This window comes from Caenorhabditis briggsae (assembly GCF_000004555.2).
Source record: "Caenorhabditis briggsae complete genome, chrV, whole genome shotgun sequence".
NCBI lineage: Eukaryota > Metazoa > Nematoda > Chromadorea > Rhabditida > Rhabditidae > Caenorhabditis > Caenorhabditis briggsae.
This window is the reverse complement of record NC_013488.2, coordinates 12,285,592-12,305,435: the sequence shown is the minus strand read 5'-3', so window position 1 is coordinate 12,305,435 and position 19,844 is coordinate 12,285,592. Positions and strand designations below refer to the sequence as shown.

At 37.2% G+C, this 19,844-nt stretch overlaps 6 protein-coding genes across 6 annotated transcripts in view; 3 read left to right on the top strand and 3 right to left on the bottom strand.

Annotated features, from left to right (window-relative positions):
* Cbr-gon-14 overlaps nucleotides 1-1,586 on the top strand; it is a gene marked incomplete at both ends in the record, with an annotated part of 4,627 nt that extends 3,041 nt beyond the window's left edge. The window contains 4 exons of the mRNA XM_045237819.1: nucleotides 78-254; nucleotides 304-560; nucleotides 1,217-1,427; nucleotides 1,472-1,586. Of these exons, the coding sequence (XP_045096626.1) occupies nucleotides 78-254; nucleotides 304-560; nucleotides 1,217-1,427; nucleotides 1,472-1,586 (760 nt within the window). The remainder of the gene's footprint in view (nucleotides 1-77; nucleotides 255-303; nucleotides 561-1,216; nucleotides 1,428-1,471) is intronic.
* Nucleotides 1,587-4,185: 2,599 nt separating this feature from the next.
* CBG18976 lies at nucleotides 4,186-6,145 on the top strand (the record flags this gene model as incomplete). The annotated part of the gene is made up of 6 exons (XM_002637243.1): nucleotides 4,186-4,326; nucleotides 4,372-4,491; nucleotides 4,543-4,777; nucleotides 4,832-4,940; nucleotides 4,990-5,650; nucleotides 5,693-6,145. 6 exons carry the CDS (start codon nucleotides 4,186-4,188, stop codon nucleotides 6,143-6,145), a joined length of 1,719 nt encoding a protein of 572 aa, XP_002637289.1.
* Nucleotides 6,146-6,330: 185 nt separating this feature from the next.
* Nucleotides 6,331-8,214, top strand: CBG18975 (the record flags this gene model as incomplete). The annotated part of the gene is made up of 5 exons (XM_002637242.1): nucleotides 6,331-6,462; nucleotides 6,510-6,629; nucleotides 6,682-7,025; nucleotides 7,071-7,716; nucleotides 7,765-8,214. 5 exons carry the CDS (start codon nucleotides 6,331-6,333, stop codon nucleotides 8,212-8,214), a joined length of 1,692 nt encoding a protein of 563 aa, XP_002637288.1.
* A 71-nt stretch (nucleotides 8,215-8,285) lies between these two features.
* Nucleotides 8,286-10,856, bottom strand: CBG18974 (the record flags this gene model as incomplete). The annotated part of the gene is made up of 12 exons (XM_045237818.1): nucleotides 8,286-8,427; nucleotides 8,470-8,663; nucleotides 9,289-9,460; nucleotides 9,502-9,620; nucleotides 9,670-9,837; nucleotides 9,885-9,949; nucleotides 9,994-10,216; nucleotides 10,262-10,344; nucleotides 10,392-10,515; nucleotides 10,564-10,629; nucleotides 10,679-10,793; nucleotides 10,840-10,856. 12 exons carry the CDS (start codon nucleotides 10,854-10,856, stop codon nucleotides 8,286-8,288), a joined length of 1,488 nt encoding a protein of 495 aa, XP_045096625.1.
* A 1,109-nt stretch (nucleotides 10,857-11,965) lies between these two features.
* CBG18973 lies at nucleotides 11,966-16,927 on the bottom strand (the record flags this gene model as incomplete). Its single annotated transcript, XM_002637240.1, has 11 exons — nucleotides 11,966-12,463; nucleotides 12,533-12,820; nucleotides 12,872-12,954; nucleotides 13,325-13,454; nucleotides 15,599-15,836; nucleotides 15,879-15,972; nucleotides 16,068-16,169; nucleotides 16,222-16,339; nucleotides 16,387-16,503; nucleotides 16,551-16,637; nucleotides 16,898-16,927. 11 exons carry the CDS (start codon nucleotides 16,925-16,927, stop codon nucleotides 11,966-11,968), a joined length of 1,785 nt encoding a protein of 594 aa, XP_002637286.1.
* An 814-nt stretch (nucleotides 16,928-17,741) lies between these two features.
* CBG18972 lies at nucleotides 17,742-19,467 on the bottom strand (the record flags this gene model as incomplete). The annotated part of the gene is made up of 8 exons (XM_002637239.1): nucleotides 17,742-17,962; nucleotides 18,007-18,143; nucleotides 18,467-18,575; nucleotides 18,619-18,720; nucleotides 18,765-18,885; nucleotides 18,932-19,048; nucleotides 19,110-19,238; nucleotides 19,405-19,467. The coding sequence occupies 8 exons, from the start codon at nucleotides 19,465-19,467 to the stop codon at nucleotides 17,742-17,744; spliced, it is 999 nt and encodes a 332-aa protein (XP_002637285.1).
* Nucleotides 19,468-19,844: the final 377 nt, after the last annotated feature.

Genomic DNA, 19,844 nt, shown 5'->3' with positions numbered 1-19,844 from the left:
GTAAAACGACGGCCAGTGCCAAGCTTGCATGCCTGCAGGTCGACTCTAGAGGATCCCCAAAAACTGCTAATTTCCAGAGCCAAGGGAGATATAATGTGCAAGCCGATTTGCGTGAAACGAAAACGAGAAAACAATTCTGCCGAAGACATGTGGTATACTGCAATCGACCCGAAAGGTCTTCTGGCTGGTCAGGAACCTGCGGAACCAAAATCAAGAATGCCCGTCAGTGCGGCCGCGCTTAAGAGTAATAAAATGTAAGATTTATTCATTCGGAAATTTTAAAAGCAACTCAGCAATTTACAGTTTCCTTGCGATGAACACCCCTCCCATCCCTCCAACACGCCCGAAAATGTATGTTCCACCACAGAGACCTTCGTTTAAAGAGGAAATGACAAGAATGGGAAGACCAGTTATGCATCAGAAGTACCAAACTCCATCAACTAGTTCTCCATACGCACGACCCATGATTAAAAGGCGACCATTGCCTCCTCCTGTCAAGATGAGACAACCTATACCAGAGTGGATGGAACCTAAAATGGAACCAGGTCATATAACGAGAGGTAAAGTCATACTGATATTTGCGAGTACTTAGTGAGATAATGAAAACACATTTTCGAGCGAAAGCCCCTTTGTGGAATCTTCTAGAAGCTTCTCGAATCTTTTCTTTTTTGAATTCCCGCGAAAACTGAAAACTTCGAGAAATTAGCGGTTCTTTCGCAATTTTTCGAAAGAACAATTGATTTTTCTTCAATTTTCGCAAAGTTTTCAGACCTTTTTATGTTTTTCAGCTATTTTTAAAGGTTCTTTTTCGAATTTTTGGCTGAAGTTGGACGGGACGACGCTTGCGAAGATTACTGTAGAAAACTTTCTATTTTGTAGTTTTTTTGTCAACAAAATCACGTCAAAATGCAGAAAAAACTAAAGAATAGAAGGTTTTCTACAGTAATCTTCGCGAACATCATCCCGTCAAATTTCAGACAAAAAGTTCGAAATCGAAAAATAATCTTCAAAAATAGCTGAAATACCTGAAAAAGTTACAAAATTTTGCGGAAAATCAAAGAAAAAAGAAAGGAAAAACTATTTTTCTACACATTTTAATGCAAAAGGGACATTATGTGATTTTAATGCTTTTGAAAATTTGTAGAAATCACATAAAACGCTTATGGGACTTTTTACCTAAATACTGATATTTCGTAGCGCAGAATTTTAGTTTCAGGGCCTGCAATGGAACCTGAGTCTTCGTTGACGGAACCCAAAATGGAAGCGGAACCTTCGCTGATGGAAGAAGTTGTGAAACAAGAAGAAGAGAGTGTTTCCACTCCACCCGCAAAGAAGTATTACGCAGTCAGAACGATGCCGGGATCTGGTCAAAAAGTGGTCCGAATCGTGAATGGAAAAATGCTACAGGTGGTCAGACCTCGTGTTCCGTAAGTTTTCTTTTTTAAAACTTTCTTCAACTTCAAATTTTTAGACCTCCGAGCAGCTACATCGCTAACGTGGTACCATCGGCAGCATCGAAAAAGGTGTATTTCGTTCGAACGAAAACCGGTGCTACACATCAGATACATAAACCACCAATTCTATAATCCCCTGTTCAATGTTCGACATATCGCTAATAGTTTTCTATTGCATCAATTCCCTGTTTAGTTTCGCTTTTCGATCTCTGTCTATGTTGTAGCTCAATATTATTTTCTGTCTCATGTTTAACGACTTTCTCCCAGTTCTCATTCAAGTAACTTCCTTTCCCTATCACTTCTCCTCCTTTTTCCAGTGTTTACCCATTTCTAATCTTCACATTTTAATTTGTTGATCCAGAAATTTCTATTCTATCATACTTCCTTTCTTGGTTTTCAAACACTTCTAGATTTCTGTTATTATTTTTTCAAATTTCGTTCGAAACTTTTCGAATTTTTCAAAACATCATAGTAAATACACTTGTCTTTTCTTTCTCACCCTGCGTTTCCATCACATTTCGAAATGAGTCACCACAAACAAATTTCGAAACACTAGCGATTTTTACTATAAAAGACTGACTTCTATCACTGATATGGGCAATTCTAAAACGTTTTCGTTCCATTCGTTTCGAAAATGGACGAAATTCATGAATTCACATCATATCATGGTGATGAAATATTCGTTTTTTAGTTGGTTTACTGGATATGGCAGGGAAACTTTCTCTTGCCATTGCTCGTCCACTTTGAGCCTATATATCTCATTTTCTATGAGAGATATCAAAAAGTCGTTAACTGATAAAATGTTGCTGATATTATGATGAACATTTTATTAGTTGACAACTTTTTGATATCTTTCAAAAGAAGTGAGATATATAGGCTCAAAGTAAACTGTCCTGGTGGCGTTCTATTAGAGTGTTTACGGTATACACGTCATAAGTATATGCCCACCCCCTAATTTGGCGGTTCTGAGGTGACCAAGAATTTTCATGAAAAACGGCTAATGCTATTCAATCCTACTTTTACTTCGTAATAATCGGAAAACTTACCAACCAACCTGTATTTCACCTGAAAAATATATTATTCCGCTTATTCCGAAGTAAAACAGAAAAGTCCTAATTTCAAGAAAAAACGGATTTTGTAAAAAAGTTGACCTATTTCTTTACTAAAAATAAGTTTTATTTTTGTTAGCTATAATTTTTACATGTGAAAACAGTGAGAAGTTCTTTGAAAACAGGAAATATGATCAATATGATCAAAAAATTGATCAAGATCGGCGGTGAAAAATTTTTCTAAACAACGCGCACTAGCGTAATAGCGGAGTGTCGTTGTCGTTTTCATGTGAAAAGCGTGCATGCTATATGGATGCTATATGGGTGCGCCCACCGGCGACCAGTCGTGCCCAGCGACGACGCATATAGTGCGCACGCGCTACCCACGGAATTATTATGGTTGCATATAGCATCCTATATGCGCGCCTAGACATATACCATGCGCAGCCGTTACCCTGTGTAAGAGAAATGTAGACTACGGTCTGATTGAAAACTGAAGATGTCAGTTCGGTGCGTTGTAAACTGAAGAGATCAACTTTGACAGATTCCATTTGCTGATGTTGTCGAGTTGGAGATCTCCTGAATCGTATTATATTTTTCTCATTCATCCAGCTACATAAAAATCGTTGTCTTTCCCCAGTTCGCATTCAACCGAGTTTTTTAGGGTTATTCCCAACGCAACCAGGGGTGCGTCTGATTCTTCAGGCCTGTATGCGTTGAGACGATCCTGGTGGCGGCCTCATATCGTGTTTTCCTTGCTCTAGATAATTTAAATGAGCTTAATGTGACTATTCAAGTGAGATTAATATACTTTTGGAATCGTAGAATACGGAAAACCGTGCTGGAATGGGATAAGTTTATTTTTGGAAATTTTTCTGAAAATTCTGGTAATTTTAGTTTTTCTCTTTTGCTATCTAATCTTCTCCAACAAAAAATCAGCTTTTGAAAAATTTTCAGAATCGAAAAACATGAAATGACCCCAGCATTTTCAATGATCCCGCCTTTTTTCGGGGTGGGCATATACTTTTGACGCGGCCTAAAAATCGGTTTTCTTCCACAAAACGCCTGTTTCGCGAGATATGGTCATGAAAAACTGTGACTGTAGGTTTTCAGCTATGCTGAATTGAATAGCATTAGCCGTTTTTCATGAAAATTCTTGGTCACGCCAGAACCGCCAAATTAGGGGGTGGGTATATACTTATGACGCGCACTGTATATCTGGTACAAAAATTGAAGATGTGGAAGAGAAACCCCGGTGGCCGTCGCCGAAGGCGTCGCACAACGACAACTACCGTAACCTGAAAATGTTTTTTTAATCAATTTTCTCGATTGTCGTGTGTTGTCAGTTAATTTTTCACTATGAAAAGTTTCAATTTTATGACTTGTTTGGGGAAAAAATAGCAGAAAAAACGATGAAAACCAATCCGGAAAATGAAACTATTTTTAGGTTACTGTAGTTGTTGTTGTGGGGCATTCAGCTGCGTCCTCCGGTGCTTCTCATCCACAGCTCACATTTTTTTGTACCAGAATGGTACATAAATTCGTAATTTCATTGCAAACATCTTTTTGAGGTTGACAGTTTTCGTATCCCTTTCCAGAATCTGATCTTGTACCTAAATTTCCTACATTCGTTGCAAATCCACCTTTGCTAATTCTTTTGGTTAAAAAAATAGCTTGCAGAAATGACCGCCACACCAACGATTCATGAGCTTGAGTCTCGTGATCAGAAAATCAGCCAAGTGAAAGTATTCACTGATCGTGCTGAAGTCCGTCGTCTTGTAAAAATATCTCTGAAAACGGGAGTGAATGAAATTGTTCTGAAAGTAAACGATACTTATGAAACGTTCATTTAAAAAATCCACTTTCAGAATTTAACCACCAATTTGACACCTGGATCAATGAGAGTTGAAGGAAGAGGAAATGCGGTTATTCATGATGTTGTGGTCAAAAATGTCGCTGCTACAACGGAAGAAACCGATTCGCCAAAGGTTTGTTTGATAGTTTGTAAGTTAATTTAATACGAATTTTCGGATTTTCAGATTTCTGCAATCAGAGCTTCTCTCCAAGAAGAGAAAGCTCGTCTCCAAAGGATTGAGGACCGTGGAACCGTTATTCAGAAATGTATCACAAATTTGGATTCAGTATTTGGACAAGTTGGAGGAGGATTGGTGAAAGCACCAAAAGATGGAGAAGTTGCTCTAAATGAGGGAACTTTGACCAGTCTAAAACACTTTTTTGACTTCTATGGAACCAATTCCGAGAGCTACAGAGAAAGTGAGTTAAATGAATTCAACAAAAATTAAATGAATTCAACAAAACACTTTTTAGAGCTCCGATCGATTGAAGCCGGATATAGAGATCAACAAGAAAAAGTCCAGAAATTGGAACAGGAACTGAGCCTTATTCAAAATAAGTCTCATCACAAATCCTATTCACAGTAAGTATTATTTTATCAGTTTCCCAATCAAAAGTTCCAATTTTTTCAGATCTGCCATCATCAGTTTGGAATGTTCTGAAGAATGTGAAGCTGAGTTGGATGTGATTTATCAAGTTATGAATGCTGGATGGTCTCCATCTTATGACATCAGAGTGGACACATCGAAGCCTTCCATGAATATAACTTATTTCGGAAAGATCAGACAAAATACAAATGAAGACTGGAATGGTGCTCCATTGGTGCTTTCAACCGCTCAGCCATGTTTAGGAGGGAAAATTCCAGAACTTGGAACTCTCGAAGCCACATTCAGAATTCTTTATACCCCCGTCCGCCAGCACATGCTACCGGAAATGCATATGGGAATGCCTCATGGAATTCAACAACAACAACAACGTGCTCCAGCGGCTCTCTTCGGCTCCGCTCATCCACCCCCACCACAGCCAGAAATGAAAGTTGCAGTTGCTTCTGAAGTAACCCAGAACACACTAAGCACTGAGTTCAAAATTCTGCGAGAAGCAACGATTCCACACGGAACTAAGGATCACAAAGTTACAGTCGGAATTGTGACTCTTTCTCCAAAACTTGTACATGAAACTGTTCCCAGCAAAAACGCTGCAGCTTTCCTCACCGCCTGCGCCGTCAACTCATCAGAATTAGCATTCTTGTCAGGAGACTCGTCTGTGTATCTGAACAATGCATTTGTTGCAAAGGTAAGGAAGTTTTATCAAAGTTCAATCAACATAAAATTTCAGAGTCACTTGAAAAATGTTTCCCCAGGAGAGCGATTCAGTTGTTCTCTTGGAGTGGACACTGCGATTCGAGTGGAATACAAACCAGCCAAAAAATATCACGAAGAAGGAGGATACATCACAAAACACTCTGCAAATGTCACCGAACAAACTGTCTTCGTCAAGAACTCTCGCAGCGAACAACCAGTTCTTCTCACTATCAAACATCATGTTCCACGTAGTACTGATGAGAAGATTCGTGTGAAACTTGTGGCACCAGTTGCCGTTCCTTATGATGCGGAGAAGGCGACAAATGAGACAGAGAATGCAGAACCATCAGAAGGAGCCAAATTCAACTCAAGTAACAATTTGGAGTGGACTGTCAAGTTGGCACCAAACACTTCCCAGGACTTGGTTATCAAATATGTCGTGGAACATCCAAAAGACGAAACTGTTCAATATCGCGAGATCTTTTAACAACCTGCTTATTTGAGGAATCATGAGAATCACCATTTCAAAGAATAAAGTTTCAATGTTCTACCCTTCCCTGATTTTTTTTTGTTGAATTTTGCCATCCGATCACCCGGTTGTTATCTCTTTTTATTTTTATTTCTTTGCTGATTTCTCAAAACTCTCTTAAACTTATTAACCACTATTTCCAGATGAACACCGTTCATGAGTTTGACATTCGCAAACAAGAAATCACCAAAATCACAATTCTCAGTGATCGTGCGGAAATCAAACGATCTGTTCCAGTTTCTATGAAAGCTGGAATCAATGAGGTCCAATTGAAGGTAGGTCATCTATTGGACCATCCGATGCTCATCTGAATTTGTTTCAGCACTTTTCTCATTGTCTCCAAAGTGATTCTGTCCGTGTTGATGGATGTGGAAAATCGACAATTTGTGATGTAACTGAAAAGAATATTCCTGCTCTTCGGTCGGAAACTGACACCGAAAAAGTGAGATACTGAATTATTGAATCGAAGAATTTAGAAAAAATAATCGTTTCAGATGGCTGAACTTCGTAGAGAACTTGAAAACTACGAGAGTATTAAAAAGAAACAGGAAGATCAGAAAGGAGTTATGGTTAAGAAAATTGAGGGATTAGATAGAACAGTAGGAGAGATTGGAAAAGGAGTAATGAATCCGTCAAATGAATCTGGGAATGTCGTAATTGACGAGAAACTTCTCGAAGGGCTACAGAAACTTCTCGATTTCCATGAAACTGAAGCGGAGTCATTGAAATTGAGCTTACGGGAAAGAGAAGAGGAGATTTTGAAAACAGTTGAGAAAATCAATAAAATCAGTAATGAGTTGAACAGAATGAAAACATGGGGACGTTGGAATACATGCCGGTTTGCATCAATTTGATCATATTCTCCTGACACCCATTATTTCAGCGCCGTCATTATCACATTGGAAGCATTTGAAGAAGTCGATGTTCAACTGGATATCACATATCAAGTGTTCGAATCAGGATGGCAACCATCGTATGATATCCGTGTAGATACTCAAAAACCATCCATGACCATCACTTACTACGGAAAGCTTTACAATCGCTGTGGGGAAGACTGGACAGAATTCCCGGCAGTTTTGTCAACCGCTCAACCCTCACTCGGAGGACAAATCCCTGAACTCGGAACTCTCGATGCTCATTTTTATAGACATGTTGAACCAAAACGATCTTTCAATCTCATGAAGAGATCTATGGGGAGAAGGTCTCGCAAGGCAGAAGAAGTAGAGGAAGAAAGGATGAGTGTGGGAGAAGACGATAACGATGTTGAAATGGCACGTACACCGATGGAAGTCAATCATAACACATTGAGCACTGAATTCAAGATTGCTCGAAAATCGAATCTTCCTAACGGAACGGAAGATCACAAAGTGACAATTGGAACATCCGTCTTCACTCCATCCCTGGTCCATGAGAGTGTTCCATCAAAGATAGCTGCTGCTTTCTTAACAGCTTCGGCTGTAAATTCTTCTGTTCTTCCATTCCTACCAGGCGAGACATCAATCTTTCTGAATAATGCGTTTGTTGCAAAAGTACTCTAGTTATATCTAGGCATTCAAATCATTTGTTAAAAATTTCAGAGTCATATGAAAAACGTTGTACCTGGAGAGAGGTTCACATGCTCACTTGGCGTGGATACTGCAATCAGAGTTGAATACAAACCGGCCAAAAAATTCCATGAAGAAGGGGGGTACATCACAAAACATTCCGCTCATGCCACTGAACAAACCATTTCTATAAAAAATACTCGAAGTGAACAACCAATTCTTCTCACCATCAAGCACCATGTTCCACGTAGTACTGATGAGAAGATTCGTGTGAAGTTAGCTTCTCCAGTTGCGTCTCCTTATGATCCAGCAACTACCGTAGAAAACGAAGTTCTGGAGCCGCGAGAGGGGGTTAGAATGAACAAGGATCATAACTTGGAATGGACTGTGAAAATGGCGCCAAATAGTTCCAAGGATCTTGTTATCAAATGGATCATTGAACATGCAAAGGGACAAAACATTATGCTCCAAGAAAAGATTTAATTTAACAACTTTATGCCTTCTGTGATAGTTTGTATGCATGACACTTAAATTTGCAATAAAAATAATTTTATCTATTTTCTATTCGCCAATTCAAATATTTTGCCCATCTGTTTAATTTTATCAAAAGCAACTTTCTTCTCATACTCCAGAAGGCTTTCTTCTACAGACTTCTTGTCCTGAACCAGCTGTGGATTATAAGACCAAGAAGTATTTCTGAAATGAAATTGTCTTTTCCCCGAGGAATGCTGGTCTCACCCTCGAACACATTTATCCAAATCTATCGGGCCTGCAAATGGATTATACCACGTTGACCAGTTCATCGGAGTTGCTTTGAATCTTCCCATCGGAGTCTTTATTAACTGTTTAGTCTTCCATCCATGTAACATGAAACCGTGTTCCGGATTCCATACTCCACTTGTCAGCCATGCATCTCTCACCCAGCCAGTTCCCTGAAATTTGATTAAACGTGTAATTTGCGCAATGTTGGATCAAACTTCACTTTGCTCATGATTCTGACTTTTTATTAAAATCAGAACTTCAGATTTTTCACTAACTGAGGTCGACTTCATATTCTTCAATTTTTTTATCCTCGGTTATAACTGTTACAATTGCTATTTCTTTGTGTCGAACTTCCTGTTTTTCGATCTTTCGAGTTGTATCTCTTTGATTCGCATTGTTGAAAGATAAGGAAAAATAAGTAAGAAGAAAAAGGAACAAAGAAAAAGTTAATAATACTCCGAGAACATTTTTATAACATTTTGGACTGCATCTATTATTTGTTTTCAAAATAGACATGAATTTGTAAAGGGTCGGCTAGTGAGCTTTCACTTGAGAATATAACGGAAAACTCAGGCGGAGTAGACGTCTCAAAAATTATTCACTTTTACGGCTTGCGTTTCCACGGATGAATACTAAACAAGGTGCTTGAGATGATTTATGTTTTTCTGCGTTTTTTTGTATAAATTGAACCGAAATCTTCATTCAATTCAGAAAAACTGTGTCAAATATACATACACGTATCAAAAGTTTGTGTTACCGGAGCATCATTTCCGTCATTCTGGAATATGAATTGACCTGCTGTACTGCAACTTCTTCTTCAAACTTTCGAAGACTACTCAGAATATCTTCTTTATTTCCATGAAGACGTGGATCATACGACCAAGTTTTGTTTTGAGGACTACATCTCTCAAGATATATGGGACCGCCCAATGGGTTGTACCACTCACTTCTTCCCATTTGATTGGGTCTGAAAATGTCTTCCTAAAATTGAAATTTGTATAAACTCACCTGACTCCAACTTCTGGTGTTTGTCTTAATTGATTTGTCTTCCATCCATGAAACATAAAATCAATATCAGGATGCCAAAGCATAGATGTCAGCCATCCATCTCTTGCCCATCCTGTTCCCTAAAATTTTTATGAATTCAAAGTCCCAATTAGAAGTCAGAAATCTTACTTTTCTCATAATTCGAACTTTTCCGAAATCAGTTCCAGCTCCGAAAATTGCTCTTACGCATGCTTCATAAGTGAATAAATCTTGAAAACTATTGGACTTGTTATAAACTTTTTTGCAGATGTTAGTCTCAATTTGAGCGTGTGGAAAGAGCCTTTCAGCCAGGAATATCTGAAAATGTTTTTGAAACTTAATTTAGATATCGCATCTTGACTTACATGAAGTGCTCCGTTGTCAGTTCCATGAAAACTCCTGGGTAATTTGAACTCGTAATCAGCAAACTCTATAAATGCAAATTGTTTTGAATTTCTTTTCAAAGACTCTCACCATTCAGCAAGTCGATTGCATACTGCGTATTTCGAGCAATATACGAGCCAGCCATAATTTCCCAATTATAGAACCGATCGTAGAATGTAACATCTATTCCTTCTACCATATAATCTTCCATTCTTCGTTCTGGATTGACCACTCCAATGTCTGCATCCAGAAAAAGAATGGTGTCAAAAAGTGGAAGAATCTTCGCAGCTGCACAATGACGACGGAAAAATTTCTAGAAACCTTTTAACAGTTTTCAAAACTCCAAAAGTAAATTCACATCTCTATGAGCACAATTGAAGTCTGTATCAACTGCCAACACAAACTCATAATCATGGATTTTGCAATAACATCGAACTGTTTCTGAAATTGTAGAGTTACAGATTTTCTCTCATCAACCTCTCTCTTACGTATAGCAATATCATAATTTTCTGGTTTTGTTTGGTTTGTCACAACCATGACAACTGCTATTCGGTGCCCAGCAGGTTCAGTTGCTTTTGACCCAAAAACTTGGAAATGAACGAGATCAGTGAGCTGAAATCAATATTTCTCAAAGACAATGAAAAAAGAAACCAAACTTACACTTCCATTCAATACGAACTTTTTTCTCAAGTTTTCCGTATTCCATGTAATTGATCCCTGTGGTACCTGGAAAGTTAAAACTACTCAAAAGGGTCAAATATATTTTATAGCTCACTGTGTCAAAAACAAAAATAATGCTCAAATACAAGAAGCAGATAAACGCCAAAGCTAGAAATAGCCATGAGGAGGATTTATAACTTCTTTCAACACCAGGAACCAATGAATATCTTCTGAAAAATTCAAACATTTGAAAAATAGTAAAAAAAAGAAACTCACAATCTCCAGGATGACATTTTTCACTTTGTTCTGTGTCTATTTCTCCTTTTGTTTGCACATTGGAGACACTAAACGATAGCAATTTTTGTGGTCACTGTTATGGTATTGAGTCAAGCTGTGTCAATTAGTTAAATTTGGAATTATTAGTGAGTCAGGCAATGTTCGGGATTAATGGTCTGTTCTGTATGTTAATAGATAAAAAAGAGAAGAGATCCTGAAGCGAAAGAAAAATCCATGTTCTCATTTGAAAGGAATGAATTTGAAATTCAAAAACTCTGCTTCATATTGTTTTTTTCTATTTTGGGATTTTTTAATACAATAATCATAAAACCTAGTTTATGATTTCCTTTTTTCAAAGTCCTTCCTTGTTCTTCACTCTTTTTTTGCACATTTTAAAAACTATATTGCACTTGAGGAACTTGAATGTTGCATTTAGGTCAGTATATCGACGGGCTGGTAAATTTCCTATTTGATAAGGGTCAGATAAGAAACTTGAGTGATGCAATACAGAATCAGCACAAACAAAGAAGTATCGAAAAATGTTAGAATGTGTTCTGCTTCAAACGGATTTCAGATTTGTTGTTTTGAAAGATTAGTTTTTGAAGACGGCGATCCTCCAACTAGGCAGTCAGTTTGTAATTTCTGGTCAGAAGTTGAGGGTTCGGTTTTTGGCCAGATTATGGTCGGAACTTGCCAAAAACAGCTGTATAGCAATCCATACTCGGATTTTAGTCGGAAGTTGAACATTGAAATACTACTAGATCGGAACCTTGACAAAGTTTGTCTGAGTTTTGTACACTTTAGTAGTGGTCTTATCCGAAATCTGATCAACTTCCGACCAGAAGTTGCTGATGAAGCTCGAGAACTTACAGTTTCGATCTCATGAATTTTCATAGTTTTAAAATATATACTTCAAGCCACATCTGCACCACTAGCCCCGGTAGTGCATCATATTTCATGTTTTCCTTTTGTTTTCCCTTCCGTTTCTATGGACAACTCATGTTTTATTTTTGAAGAATTTATTCCGAAAGCAAAGAAAAAAAACGAAAAAAGAGGGACTACACACACTGCAACCCGTAAAAAAGTACAACGAGAATTTTTTTTAGAAACCGTAATCACACAAAAATTAAACGAATGATTTCATCCGATAGAAGAAACGGAACTGTTGCTTTGTAACTTTATTTCGCAGCTCTGTCAAGCTTGTCATCATCTCCTCGGAATCTCCTAATAATCGTTCATCATAGTTCCACGACATATTTTTCGAATGACACTTGTCCAGATGGATAGCACCGACAAGTGGGTTGAACCATTCATACATTGAAGTCTTGACTGGTTTTATTTTTTGATTTGGGATTGTTTGTATCTGACTTGTCTTCCATGAATGAAGCATAAAATCTCCAATTTCTTTGCTCCACACTCCATCGGTTATCCAACTATCTCTCGCCCATCCGGTTCCTTTTTTCAAAATTTTGATACGATCGAATTCAGTTCTGGCTCCCAGAATGGCACGTAGGCACGCCTCATAGGTGAAGACGTCGTCAAAATCTCGGGAATATTTGTATGGTTGACGGCACAAATCGATGGTATACATTTCTTCTGGGAAGAATCTTTCGGCTATGAAGAACTGAAAATAAATTTGTTTGGAATGGTTTGAAAAGCTGGTTTTTGAATTCGGTACTACGAAAAAACGTACATGAAGTGCGCCATTGTCAGTTCCATGAAAACTGTCAGGAAGTGTGGATTCGTAATTTGCGAAATCCATCAAAAACTTAATTGCATATGGAGTGTTTATGACTAGATAAGATCCAGCCATAATCTCCCAATTATAAAATCGATCGTAAAAAATGACATCAAAGTCCTGATACATGTATTCTTCGATCCTTCTCTTTGGATAAACAACACCGATATCTGCATCTAAAAATAACACGGCGTCGAAATTTGGCAGGATCTTTGCAATTATACAGTGACGGCGGAAAAATTGCTGTAACAAGAAAAAAAATGGTGATCGGAATCTAGAAGATCAAAAACCAACATCTTTTTGGTAACACTCAAAATCCTTCTCTACTGCTAGAATATAGTGATATCCTTGGATTTTTGCATAGCATTTTACGGTGCCTGGAAATTAAAATTAGAGTTACATATTTTTGTTAAATGTAATGTCGCGTCCAAAATTCCAAAATCTGGGTTCGCTGGACCCAGAAATTAGTCCAAAGTAACGCCCTTTCCAAAATTTGGAATTCGCATAGTTGAAACCAGTGCGTCGAGACCCGCAAAATTCATGCCGTTTCTCGAGGCTTTTTAACACAATTTTTTTGTTGAAAAAACCGCGCAAACGTTTTCGCGAGTCTCGATGCGATAAGAAGGGTACGATCGCACTGATTTGCACTATGCCAATTGAAAATCATGGGAACCTGGGCGTCATGTCGGGCTGCTTTCTGAGACCAGAGCTCCCAGATTTCAGAACTTTGGACGCCGTACAACATACTGATTGCTATATCGTAGTATTTCGATTGCTCCAATGATCGCAGAACACTGACTATTGCAATTTTGGGTTTTTCAACGACATTGTACTTTATCTCGTCTCCAATGATTTCATATCCAACTGTTTGTCCATCCTGAAATCGATTAGATAAATTTTCACATAATTTTGAATTTTTTCTGGTAGTGTCACCTCTGGATCGTCAGCCAAATACTGTTGTCTCAAAATTTTCAGTTCATCTTGTCTTTGTTTTGATCTCAACTTCAAATAACACTTTTAAACCAAATTCTTTGATAAACCTCACCTGATAATCTATAATTAAAATGAAACAAAATAGGGAAACCATTACAAGTATCCGTAGAACATTTTGCAATTTGAAAAAGTGAATCATTCTGAAGACATATTCTTCATTATGTTGCATTTTCCAACAAGCCGAAAGAGTAAGGAGTGAACGACAAGCATGAAACATATAGATGAGAAAGAAGTAGACATCCAGTTTTTCGTTTTTAATGAGGAATCATATTAATGGAGAGTCAGTTAAGAGATGGAATTCTAAGAATCAGTGCATGAATATGAATACGACTTCTTCGAATTGTCAGGAACGTTACGCAGTTTTTGATCTAATAGTTCATCTCCAGATAAGTTATATTCTGCCTAACTATCAACTAAAAAAGTAGTTAGAACAAATAAAAAGCAAAAAAAATCAATTATCTTCCGAATCCATGTGCATTATTTGTGCAGGCGGAGGAACACTCGTCCTCTGTAGAAATGTCGCTCCGAATTAGAAAAATGCCACGCTAGGTCTTCCGTATCTTCTGAATAATCTGCCAAGAAACAAGAAAGCTTTCGGACGACTTTCTACAGTTCATATCGAGTGACGTATCTTCCCGAAAAATCAAATCCATCCATCCATTCTTCCTTTTTCATAACTTTCGACTTTCCACTAAATTTATTCAATGACCAGACAAGAAACAGTGTAAAATATGTCAACTATAACACAAGAAAATATTGAGAAAAATATGCCTTGAAAAATTACAGCTTTCGCAAAACTAGAGTTCTTTTCAAATGGTCGAATTTGTGTAATCTGTCGATTTCGGGTCCAGTTATCTCCGTCGATGTCTCAAAGTCTTCAGAAAACGTCCCAATCCATTCGTATCCTGGAAAATAACATTATCTCGCAAATCGTCTGTATTGTGGATTAAATTCCTGCTAAAGAGAAGAGACCAGGCATACTGAAAAAACAACACATCGAAACATTTTGGCAACTTTATGAGAAAGATATTTTTACGGTGTGGTCTTTTCGGAAATGTGTTTCTTGATATTTGTTCCAATAGATAAATCGGATAGAGAAACAAATTGTAGTCCGTATTCGGTTCCCGAGAAAATGTATTTCGGGTGATTACCTAGTTGGATATTTTGAATTTAGTGTTTCTCAAGCGCTAGGGGTTTAGTGACTGTAGCGACATCTAGCAAAAAAATTATTTCACTGCAGAATGAGTTGAAAATTGAAAAATATTTCAGGAAATTACGATTCGGCAAAACCTGAAATTCGGAAATCTCGAAATTCAAATTTAAGAAGCATTGAAAATTCAGAAAATTAAGATTAGAAGATAAAGAAGGAGATTCTGAACAATTTAAGGTCTCAAAAATTCCTCACGCCTTGCAACAAGTGGAACCATTTTTTTCAGTGTTTTCGTGAAATTTTTCTGGAATTCAGAATTCTTTTTCTAAACTCGAAAAACTGTATATCTCCGAATTTCTGAGTATTTCAAATTACCGAGTCTTTTGACTTTCTGTTTTTCCTAAATTCAGAGGAGAGACACAAAAGATTTAATCGAAGATTTGAACAGATATATATATAGCAGTGAAAAAAAATACTGATCCAAAACTAATTCAAAACTTTGGACTTCAAGAAGAAAATTGTCGATGATGCTAAGAAAACCTGAAACTTTTTCTATACAAAAATCATTAATTTTATCACTTTTTCTGGTTTTCCCATAAAAAAATGCCAAAAATGTTTTCATAAGATTTCGGATTCATGCAAAATTTACTTGTTTTTTTTCTAGAACATCAAAACAATCCAGTGAAAATTCTACAGAATATCTTCTGATAGAACACATTCTAAAATTCGGAAAAATACTAATTATAATTTTTCCAAAACAATTATTTTTTTCAAATTTCTGTATTTCAGAATGGGCTCTATCAGAAATAAGGATATATTATCACGGTGGCGAAATGCCCCGAAGCCGTAAAATGTGCTACATATTTAAATAACAAAACCGTACCAGCAATCAACATAGGTAACCTCGCATGTCCGTAGATCCTCTTCTGATTGAATATCACAGCGTCTCTACCCATAGGAATCCCCAAAAAGAACAGTCCTCCCTTCTTCAACGAACATCCCAACATGGCCATCATTTGAAGGTCTCCGAATGCATCCAACACATCACCATAGCGTCCTAATCCAACACTTTCAATTGTGCCCCATGTTGCCACAAAATCAAAAGCCTCGCTGTATCTGAAGGCATCAATTGATCATTTAATTTTAATTCAAACAAACCTCCGACGCTTCTCTGCAAACTCTAAAAAAGACATTGACGAAACATCCTCTGTCTCGCGAGCCACCTGTCCAACAGATAGGATATGAGAGGCACCTGAAATAACACTAACGAAACATTGCTCAAAGTGAAATTTTAAACATTGAAGATCAAAAAGTACAACACCTAATTCTGGTTTAAAAAAAACCAACCATTCTGAATCGCTTGAACTTCGACGATCGGATGATCACTGGCCAAAACAAGCCCTCGTTTTCCAGTCAGATAATAATTCTTCATCGCATAGTGCATTGATACTGAAAAAAAGAATGCCAGAATAAATAATTGTTCACACAGTAATCCACTAACTTCCAGACATGTCATCAACCAGTCGAAGTACATCTCTCGCATGCCATGTCACAATGTCAGCAATGTTTTCCCAGCTTTTATAAGTGATGTTCAGTTTAGCTCGGTCATCCGAATATTTCTAATATTTTATGGGTTACGATTTTGAAAAACTCAGTTTCAACTCACATAAGATACTCCACTATATTTATTTGTTAGAAAATCTCGCTGACCTCCGTCCGGAAGGTAGGCTCTCGGTCGACGATTCGTTCGATTCTTTTGAACTTGCAACCAATCTGTGAACTCCTGAAATGTCAAGTTTTTGATTTGAAAATATATGATATTCCATTTACCCAAGTACAATTCATCTGATAGTTAGAAACCACTGTTACAAATGGATAAGTAGGACTTGTCAAAGTGTACCCGTATTTCTTGTACAACTGAAAAAGTATTGAAAAGTTTCTGAAGTGTGTTCATTTTCATGAAACACACTTCTTCTCTGAACTCTAAAAAACTAATATCTCCAACATGAGTTCGAACGTTTTGTCGAAGATAAATGGTGGGATCTTGGAAAATCGTTCTCGTCTCTCCTCCGTATCCATATGTATTTCACATAACTGTTCTTCCAAAGTGTATCGTGTTAGCAATAAATCTGTAACCCCAAACAATTTTTTTTCGAAATTTTCAGTTCTCTACTCACACTTTGTTCAGGTAAAAAACAACGATACATGTACAAATAAGCAGCAAAACAAAAAATCGTGTCATCGCGGTGGAATAATAATGGAAACAAAAGCAGAGAAGAGGGAATGGAAAAGCAGAGAAACAGTTTTTAGTATCGGTTGGAGAGTTTATGGTTCCGAGAGAGAAAAGCTAAAATGATATCGATTATAAAAATATATAATACGGTTTTCTACAGCGGTTTTTTTGTCAGGAATAACAATCACCGTATTACCTCTAATAGAAGCCCACCCAAACCACCAACTTTGATCCCGATTATCTCTGTTCCTATAAAAGATATACACATTTTGACAACTGATAAAATATTGGTGATATTATGATAAATAATTCATTAGTTGGCAAGTTTTTGATATTTTTCACAGGAATCGAGATAATTGAGCTCAAAAATGGCGGATTCTGTGGGTTCTATTAGAGGGATTACTATATTTATTTTCAAGGTTTTTCAGCGGCCTGATGAAAATCACTATTGATTTTTTTTGCATTTCCCAAAGTTATGTATTTTCGTAATATTTCTTTGAAACAATCCAGAAAAATTCGAAAACCCCGAAAAAACGCAGTTGAAAATTCAAGTTTTTGTCCAAGACGGTCGCGGGAATCCTAGTCCACGGCCACTGCGTGCATTGTTTTTTCATGCATTGTTTCAGATTTTTTTGCCGGCATTTTGCTAAAAATTACTTTAAAAAGTTGGTCGGAGTCGCATTTAATGAGCCATTATTTTTTACTCATAATCTTTGACTGTTCAAACCATGAAAAGGCAATTCGTAATATGAAAGCAAGAATACACATTAAAAAATGACTACATGTAATTAAAGTTTTCTCAAAACAATAGTGTTTTGGGTCATTCCGAAGATGTTTCTCGAATGAAGTCGTTCTGCAGTGAGGTCATTCGGTTGCTCAGTATTTCCAGAAAATGTTCCAAGCCACTCATATCCGTAGAACATCATTGCAAGTCGAACGGATCCGTAGATACTGTGAGCGTTGTATTGAATAGCATCAGTACCCAATGGAACTCCAAGGAATAGAAGACCTGAGCAATAATCATAACATTTTTTTCGTAAGTGGTAAGCTAACCTCCTGGTTTGAGGATGCATTTAATTTTGAGCATTTCTCTCAAATCCCCTATTGGATCGATTGGGTCTCCATATCTTCCCAATCCAGAATGCTCGATGGATGAGAAGGATGCAGCGAAGTCAAATTTGTCTGCGTATCTAAAATGTAATCCTTTTTTCTGTGGGATATTTGTGTTCAAGAGTTCAACATGTTTTAACCAAACATGCTGCTCCCAATAATGCTGTATCCAAATACACCGCCTTCATCAACCAATCACTATAGCTTCAATAATTATTGTGTTTTCTCTATAGAAGCTCACCCTACACGGGCACTTGAGCTCAATTATATCGGTTCCTATGAGAAACATCAAAAATCTGTCAACTGATAAAACTTTGGTTACATTGTGATGAATAATTTATCAGTTGAAATTTTTTGATATCTTTTGAATGAGTTTGGAAAAACAGATGCATTGCTCACTTACTTTTGCCAATTCGACACAAATTCGATGGGAAGAATCGAAGACATTCGATCTCTGAATTCCTCCTGTATTTCTAGTTTATTGTATTCTACAGTCAGAACTTTCGATGCTCCTGAAAACGGGTAGGTGAACTTTCGGCATAAAAACAAACTTACCATGCACAAGAGCTGAAACTTCCACCCATGGTTGCATACTTCCAATGACAACTCCACTCTTTCCATCCAAACGATGAAACTTCATTGCATCATATATGGAAACTAAACAAATCGATCAAAATAATACATTTGAGGTGATATTTTACCTCCGTCTGTTCCATATGCCAATCCTCCCAATTTCTGCCTGGGCCACTTGATCATATCCGAAAGTTTATCCCAATTTCTTGGTCTCTCACCCTTGTCCGAATTCTTGTCGTTTATGTACCACTGAAAATCTAAATTGGCTATTAATAATACTCTTTTAAGAGACCACCTTGTTCATGGCTGTGTAATTGTAAAGCAAGAACTCATCCATACGGTCGGATGGGATCTCCTTCGGTGGGTACTCTGGCTGTGGAAGCTCTGAGATTCTCTTCCATTCGGAAAATACCTAAAAATATTTTCGAAAGTTTCTTTCAAAGTTTCATGTTAAGCGAGTATCTCAAACTCACCGTCTCACATGTTGGTTCATTGGTCATCCGGAGAGTTGGAACGGGGATAGTCGGTTCGAGAATATCATATCCAAGCTTTTTGAAAACATTCTCATTCAGCTCGTCTAATGAAACCAGTCCTTTGTGTGTCTTAACACTAACGTTTTTGTGATTGGTCACAGTCGGTATTATAGAATTGAACCCTTCAGATCCTCGAAGTTTCAAAGCAACTTCTGCCAAATTCGTGTACCCATTTCTATCTTTTATCAGCCTACAATAATTGCTTTCATTTTCAGAGGACAATTAAAAAACTAACAATATCGCTATCATAAGAAGAAGACCAAATGCAAGAGTAAAATGAATCGGGATGGTAGCACATTCGGATGTGCTCTGTTGATCATTTTTTGTTCGCTTTACTTGAAATGATCACTGGAACAATGCATATAATTTTATTTACACATCTGCACAAATTTTATTGGAGGGTGGAGAAAGGCGGACGGTCCTAATGATTTTTAGGGAAGCATAATAGATTGGTTTGGTTTTCGGAAACTGTGAAAAAAGCACAGAGACATTTTCAAGATCACAAATTTTATTTCTGGGTTGTCAGTTCTTGAGAAAGAAAAATGTTTAACACGATAATTCAACCGAAACTGTCAAGGTGGATTAAAAGTTTTTTTTTGGAAAATTTTTGTTGGATGTTCATTTTTCTTATTTCAGCTTCAAATCTTCATTGAATAATAGCTACGAAAAGAAAGT